This window comes from Terrapene carolina, unplaced genomic scaffold (assembly GCF_002925995.2).
Source record: "Terrapene carolina triunguis isolate 2854851 unplaced genomic scaffold, T_m_triunguis-2.0 Scaffold310, whole genome shotgun sequence".
Lineage (NCBI taxonomy): Eukaryota > Metazoa > Chordata > Testudines > Emydidae > Terrapene > Terrapene triunguis.
This window is the reverse complement of record NW_020664661.1, coordinates 3697377-3705312: the sequence shown is the minus strand read 5'-3', so window position 1 is coordinate 3705312 and position 7936 is coordinate 3697377. Positions and strand designations below refer to the sequence as shown.

General features: G+C 55.9%; 1 protein-coding gene across 1 annotated transcript in view; it reads right to left on the bottom strand.

Moving 5' to 3' along the window:
* WNT8B (Wnt family member 8B) overlaps window positions 1–6852 on the bottom strand; it is a 12096-nt gene extending 5244 nt beyond the window's left edge. The window contains exons 1-3 of the mRNA XM_026657807.1: window positions 6814–6852; window positions 3839–3977; window positions 2118–2243 (exon numbers count right to left, since the gene is read on the bottom strand). Coding sequence (XP_026513592.1) covers window positions 2118–2243; window positions 3839–3977; window positions 6814–6828 — 280 coding nt within the window. The 5' untranslated portion in view covers window positions 6829–6852. The remainder of the gene's footprint in view (window positions 1–2117; window positions 2244–3838; window positions 3978–6813) is intronic.
* Between the last annotated feature and the right edge of the window lie 1084 nt (window positions 6853–7936).

Sequence of the window (7936 nt, the reverse complement as noted above, 5' to 3'; positions counted from 1 at the left end):
TAAGTGTAGACCAAGCCTAAGAGGGAGGGAGCTGAAGTCGATCCCAGCTGGGGCTTGATTACTAAGCTCCACCCAGTTACAGCTGGACAAACCCTCTGAAGACAATCAGCTTGCACAGGTGCCACTGAGCTCACAATTGGCCTGCAGAGCCTTTTTGATAGGGGGTGTGTGGGAGCTGGAGAGAGCCCAGCTTGAAAAAACCCTGTTGTGCTTGTAAACAAGCCCTTGTGAGCTGGAGTCCCTGCGAGCACTAATAACCACAGGACCACGCATTTGATACAGCGCAAAGTCGCACTTCCACAGCCTCCCGGATACACACGTTGGGAGGCCGGAGTCGGGTGTGGAAGGGAAGGTGCCTCTTGGGAAAGTTCCATAATTTCTGACTATGGGCTCAGATTTGTGGCCATTCAGCGTCGGGTGATCAGCAGCCCTATGGTTTGTGTGGCATTTTGAGACTTTTGGCTGGAAGGTTCTTAACAAATGGAAAGGATTCCCATCAGCTGCCAGGTTGGGGACCAACCGGGGCACTCAGCAAACAGATGGGCTCCTCTCAGTTCAGTGCGGAATCGTGCATGTGTCTCGCTGGTGTGATTCACTCCCTCTGCGCTCCCATGCTATGATCCCCCAAACATCTCTGCGGTTAACCCTGGTGTCTTCCTAAGGGTTAATCCCTGGAGCACGGGCACCCTATGGAACTGCCTGGCTTCTTCTGTGATGCTCTCCCGTGGGCCCTCTGTGAGTGACTCTACTGCAGGGTTTTCCCACTGCGCTTTCTAAATAATGCCACACAGTGCACAATAACGGTCACAATTAATGCAGCAAATAACATGGACGTTGAGGAATCCATGTTGATCCAAGGTGCTTGTAACAGGGTTGAGTTGCAATGTACAGAGAGAGATGGTGTGACTGCAGGAGTGAGAAACTCCAGAATAAAAGGAGAGAAATACGCCTAACCTCGTGTGGGGAGGATAACTAAAGCTGGTCAGAATTTTTCCCCTGGAAAATTTTGAGTTTTGAGCAAAACAATCAAAAACTGAAATATTTTATTCTGAAATGCCACCGCAGTGCCTCATGGGAACTGTAGTTCAGGGACCTCACATGCCCATTCTCCTCTATGGTCTGGGCTCTCTGGTGGGACTAGATCTCCCATGATGCAGCAATCTCCCCTCTTGATGAGGGGAAGCCATGTATCATGGAGGTCATATGGCATAATGCACCATGGGAGATGAAGTTTATCTGAGGACCCTGGTCCATAAAGAAGAATGGGAACATGATGCTTCCAAACTACAAATCCCATGGGATATTGTGCTGGCATTAGACTAGACATTTTGGTTTTTAGATGAAAATTGAAAGGATTTTTTAAGTTTTCAGGCATTCAGTTTTTTCAACAAAAAGTTGAACTTTTCCATGGAAAGCAGACGCTTTCTTTGCAAAAAACAAATTTTGCCAATTCTCCATCAAAAAACATTTTCAGTGTAAATTTTTTAACCAGCCCTAATAATAATAATTCCGCTCCAAGCATTAATATTGTACCCTGCTCTTTCAATTTCCAGATGTCAGTTGTCCTGAAGGCTGACCATCCTACCACCCCAACATACTTAAAAATCTGTGGCCACTTTTAAATCTATTGGCCAATAAAGCCAAACTGGCAATGACTGGGCTGCTATGGTGAGTGTGTGAGGTGTCTGTGTCTGGTTTATGAGTGGTCTGAGAGTTTGTGACTGGTTAGACTTGTGGAACTTGATTCTCTCCTCATTTTTACACTGGTCTTGCTCCATTGGCTTCAATGAAGTTATACCTGATTTACACCAGAGAAAATCAGATCCGTGTGTGTGTTTCTTTTGGGTGAGTTAAGAAAATTAAGCAAGGGTTGGACAATGCTATAAATTCAGGGCTAGCTCCTCGCCTGGTCTGAATTGACTTGGCTCCATTGACTTCCATAGAACTACGCCAGCTTGCACCAGGTGAGGATCCAACCCTGGAACACTTTCTGGAGCCTTTTTGCCACTAGGAGACCAAGGGAAGGAGCTGTTTCTCCAGGCTCAAGGGGAGAAGTGGAGAGACACCCAGTGTGGTAGGGGGCAAGACACGCAAATCACAGCTGATCTGCTTCTTACCGAGCTGTCCGTTGCGGGAGTCATCACAGCCGCAATTGTCGAAGTCCCCAAGGCTGCAGTTCCGCGTCAGCGTGTACATGACGCCCGCCGAGCTGATGGCATGGACAAAGGCTGTCTCTCGGTTTGCTGTCAGGCACAAACACATGGGGAGGGAAAGCGCTAAAGGTTTCACTGTGGGCTGCGTGGAGCAGAGCCAGCTCCTGCCGTAGGGGAAGAGAAGATTCCAAGCGCAGGTCTCTGTGGCTCTGAGCTGAGGCTACGTGGATTGGGTTAACCTGGTATCTTTTCCTCCCTGCTTGGGGCCCTTTGGAGAGTGAAGGGCAGAATGCTGCCCTGCCTGGGCTATCCCATTGTAGACAATACGTCAGTGGATGTAGTGCTGGTGAAATGTGCTGGATCGGCAGCCCTGCCATCCGTCCCCAGACAGGGTACAGCATAGGCACTGGCAGGGTAAGCCTCGCTCGCGTGGCCCCGCCAGTATGCCTCAGCTTTGAGCTGCAGGGACTATCTCTAGGGTAGTTTCCGCACAGAGGCACGGCCTCTGCTGGGATCAATAGCAAAGGGTGACCAGTCAGGGCCCATTGTGATGCTGGCACCAGCCCACTAGGACCTGGGCTGAAATGATCAACTCATTTCCCTGGGGCCCCAGGTGATAACGACATGTGGTTCATCTCCAGGACCAGCTGGGGCAGGATTCAGCTGGCAAGCTAGAGAAAGGCCTGCTAGCTCCTTGCCAATTTCCACACAAAGACCCCCAGGCTCTGGTTCTCTAGCCTGCTGCTGATCCCCCAGGGTCTGGCCCTTGAGCCTAGTGCTAATCCCCAGGAGCCAGCTCTGTAGCCCATTCCCGGACCCCTGGAGCCTGGCAGCCGCCCCATGCGGAGGCAGTGAGCATGAGTATCTATGAGAGTCAGGTCTGGGGCAAAGGTGTTTCCTGCTGGTTGCTGGGAGGTAGGTGAGGGGGGTGGAGTGGTGGAGTGGGGGAGCCATTTCCATGCTCACCCTGGGAGGCTCTGGCAGGCCCCAGCAACCCGCTCGCCCTGCAGCAGTGCTGAGGCAGGAGAGCCGCACTGGGCAGCAATTGGACCTCAGCCCCCTGGAAGCTGCGCTAGGGAAGCCCCCCCCGTCGGCCTGCTGGCCCCAGAACCTGATCGCCAGAGCAGAGCCGTGGAGGAGCCTCTCTTTAGCCAGCTCCCACATCTGCTTTCTCCTCCCCCCAGCCCTGTTCTCAGTCTCTGTATCCACTCACCGGTCCACCTCCCCATCCCTGCGCATGTCCCAAGGGCAGAGGACAGGGCTGGCTCTAGCATCTCCTCCCACAGGGGCTTTCAGCTGATTTGTCTCCGTTCCTCCTCACGGGGTGGCAGGCACTGAGGGTGGAAACCTGCCCCAGCTGTGTGTGTCTGCTGAACCCAACCCCAACCTTGGCCAAGTGGGGGCTCAGCAGGCACGCAGCCCTGGGATGGTGATGTTTGCCATGTCCCCATGCCACTGTGCCAGCCGTGGTCCAGACACACCTCCCCAGAGCAATGCCAGGGCCAGCCATGGGGGGAGCAGGGAGGACAGGGCCAGCCATGGGGGAAAGGGCCTGGGAAGGATGTGCCCAGAGAGAAAAGGGAGGGAGGGCTTAGTGGGAGAGACGAGGAGATCCCCAGGAAAAGCAGGGGTCTGTGGGCTCTAACCTGTGGTGAAGGGGTCCCATGAGCCAATGCTTTCCTTACCACTGCGCAGCCCGCCGTGGCTGGAGAGCTGCAGCGCTCTCTCAGGGCAGTTCCAGCGGTCCCATGCAAACTGGAACTTGCACTCCTCAATGCCGCTCTGGGCCCCGGCCGCCACGCTGCTGGAGTAGATGAGATACGCCTGCACGGGGAGGGCAGTGGGTCACAAAGGGCCACGTGTCCTCGGGCAGCTGCACCCCTGGCACAGGTGTGCCCCCCACGGGCAGGGCTCGCTGCTGGGGGCAGGGCTCCGGCACAGCCCAGCAGCACCTGGGAACCACAGCTCCGTTTTGCTCCTGGATATTCACCGAGAGGCGGCGCCCTCTGAACACAGGATCAGGAGCCAGGAACTGCACCATGCTACTCCCAGATGGGTGGGGCCTTGGGCCAGTCATTTAACTGCCTGGTGCCTCGGATTCCCCAGGGGTAGCAAGAGGATGATAACCCTGACCCGCCTCCCAGGGAGTCGTAAGGCTAAGCAGCTGGTGGCGTGACCGGGCGCTGACAGTGTGCAGTGCTGAGTGTTGTCTGTATTTCAGCTCTGGGGGTTATGTGGGAGGAGCTAAGCGGCAGGAAGAACCGGTAGGACAGCCCCAGAGAGGACAGCGCTTGCCCTCTCTAGCCAAGGACAGGATGGGGTTTGCCCCCAATTGACACTTTCAGTGTTACTGAAACACCGCCGAAAGGGATTGATGGGGAACTAACTTTCCCGTCTCCCCTGGGATCAGGGATCCTCAGAAGCAGAGGGACCAGACAGCGTGGGCTCTGCTCTGACAGAACAGCCAGATCCTCAGCTGGTGTCTAGTCCATGGAGCGACACTGATGTCCCCCAGCTGAGGATCTGTCCGACAGGATCTGGCTGCCCTGTGATGGAAGCCCAGGGTTAGCAGAACTCAAGTTAGCAGCCCCTGAGTTTGCTAACCTAGGGCTCGAGTGTCTACACTCCTTTGTAACCCCAGGTTAGTGACTGTTGAAACCTGGGTTCCAAGCTGGGGCTCCATTGTCTACACCATATTATGCGGGGCGTGGGCCCAAGTCCAACCACCCATATCCCAGACGTCCTAGTGCCCTCCCCAAATGTGGCCACTCTAGCCCTTTGTTCGTGGTGCAGTCATGGGCGCCGACTTCCCCTCTGCCCGGTGGGTGCTCGACCCTCCCTGCCCCCATCCCTGCACCGCCTCTTCCTGCCCCTGCACTGCCCGCGCCCCACCCCCATTCTACCCCTTCCCCAAAGTCCCTGCCCCACCCCCCTTTTCCCACTCCAGCCCTGCCCCCTTCCCATACCCATTCCACCCCCCTTCCCCCAAGTCCCTGCCCCTATCCTGCCTCTTCTCCGCCTCCTCCCCTGAGCGTGCCGCGTCCCCGCTCCTCCCGGAAAGTCCTAAGTGCTGCCAAACAGCTGTTAGGCGGCGGGGGGTGGGAAGCGCTGGGAAGGAGGGGGAGGAGCGGGGACGCAGCGCACAGTCAGGGGCAGAAGGAGGCGAGGAGGGGGGAGCTTGGCTGCCGGTGGGTGCAGAGCACCCTTTAATTTTTCCCTGTGGGTGCTCCAGCCCCGGAGCATCCACGGAGTCGGCACCCATGGGCGCAGTGTTGGAAAACTTGGCTACCCAGAGCACAAAGGAAGGCAGCCTGTGGGATAGTTTTGGCAGAATCCCAGAGCACATGTCCAGTGGGGCTGTGTCTACGCTGCACGGCAATAGGGCTTGAACCGTGGATCCCGGCTTGACTCAGACTTGGACCCTGGGTCTGAGGGTTAGCACGATTTGTGTGTGGATGGAAGGGGGGTTAGTGTTTGAACCCTGGGTTTACGTGGAAGTGTAGACATATCCAGAAACACAGCCTGACATAATGTGCAGTCATTAGTGCCGTGGGGCCTAGTGGATAGAGCACAGCACTGGGACTCAGAAAACCTGGCTTCTATTCCCAGCAGGGTGCTATATGATCTTGGGCAAGTCACATCCCCCTCCCTGTGCCTCAGTTTCCCTCTGTGTAAAATGGGGGATCATGATACCGACCTCCTTTGTAACGTGCTTCGAGATCTGCAGACGAAAAGAGCTAGGTATTATTGTAACTTGTGACGTGCAAAGTGGGTGTCAAAATGCAGACATTCAGCGCATGGCAGAGGTGTAAATGATCACACTGCCATACTTCGCATGAGGGATCCGGACTGGGATGGCTCCGCTCACGCTGGTGTCAAAGGCCTGATTCTCCCTAGCCTCATTTACATCTGTGCAAAGCAAGTGTGAAACGCTACCCGCTGTGTGAGTGAGTGGAGGGCAGGGGTCTGGCCTAAAGCAATTATCTTCTCCACCCTCATCCACCTCTCCCCATCCCTATGCTGCTTCCAGGGCCACACGCTGAGCCTTGTGCTCGAGGCAAAGCCTTCATGTCATGCTGTTGTGATGCCGTGGGTCAGCGGGCTGTAACTCCAGTGTCCCCAGCACCCGTGTCCTTACAGGCCAGATTGCAACACCCTTCCTCCCAGGCCGATCTGAGCCTAAGGGACTGCCTCGCCTGAGGACTGGTGTCTCCTTGCAGGGGGCAGTGTGGTGCCCCCCCCCCCAGGGGGCTGTACCTGATGTCCCTTAGCTCTCCAGCGGGGAGCCTGGCATTGTAACAGTGGACAAATTGACGCTGTCTCTGCTGCAGGGCGGTGGGGGGGCCAGTGGGAACAGCCAGCTAACCTGGGTTACGTGGGAGCTAGAGGCCCCAGAGCCTGGTGTCAACGAGCACAGCTCTGGGATCCAACCCCCAAGACAGACGCCGGTGTTCCCAGTGAGCAGAACCGATCACAGGCCAGAGCGCAGTGATGGGCACTGGACAAGCGGCCTCATCTCCTCCTCATCCTCCCCCAAGCTCCCTCCGGCTGGCACGCTGCATGGGGAGGCCAGCGGGGCGGCTGGAGATGGAGGAAAGGACCGAGATGCCTCTGAGGGCTGAGTGGAATCCGAAGCGCAGATCAAAGGGATTTCTCTTACCTTCGGGCCGGTCATCAGGAAATTATTCACTGACCTGGAAGAGAGAGAACAGGCCCTCAGTGGCGAGGAATCAGCCCACGGGAATGCCTGGAATTCTGCGGTGCCCTCACCAGCTCAGAGCAGCATTGGCCTCCCAGCCTCTCCCCCCGGGGCAGAGAAGCCCCTTCCTCCTCCTCAGAGCCCTTCCACATTGGGAAATCACCTGCTCGCTGCTGGCCCATCCTGGGGGCAACAGCTGCCCCCACCCTGGAAGCTGTGACCCCCCTCACCCCTCTTTGCAGCCTGGGGCAGGGCCCTCCTCCCCCGCCTCATAATTGCCCGCCACTCTAGGGCAGTGCCCCTCTCCCCTTATCACCCCATCCCACCCTCGGGCAATTCCTGCCCTCCCATCCACCCCTCCTGCCCAATCCTCTCTCCTCGCACTGTCAGTCTTTTTCCAGTCATGTGATTTCCATTTGCAGGTGTTTGCACAGCTGGTCCCAGTGGGAATGACTCTCCTGTGCGTGACAGAGCTCAGCCCCTGCCCTGGGACCAGCCGTCCATCCCATTGCACAGCCCCTGGATGCTGCCCCAGCATGCTCAGGATCTGGTCCCATGTGCACTAGTGCCACCTAGCCAAACCGGAAGGTAGTGCACATCTAGCTCAGCGAGTGGACAGACGGGAAGGAGGGATTCCTGTGTTCTAGGCTCATGCCCTAACCACCTCCTTGTTATGTGGGACCCTGCGACCTCTAATCTAATCCAACTTGAACCAGGGTAAGTAGTTGCAGTGTTGTCAACTTCTATATATTATTCTGAGTCTGACGCTATTTAATGGTTGTCTTAAGGCCCCAGCTCCTGGAGGCATGTGATTATGAGAATCTCGGCTCTCCTCATGAGACAACAGGTAAGGCTCTAGCCCTTGTGGTTACAGAGAAAAGCTTGAAAACAATGGCCATGAGGTCAGAAGGCAAATAAAAATAATGTCAATATTGTTTTTTTAAATCATGAGCTTTTCTTTAAGCCTCTTACTGTCTTGGGCCAGACTCACAATTTTTGGAATGCTCTGGGGTGGCCTTACTGTGCTTGGGATCATCGCTCCCACTTCTAGCTGGAATGGGAATCAGACGTGATGAAAGCCCAT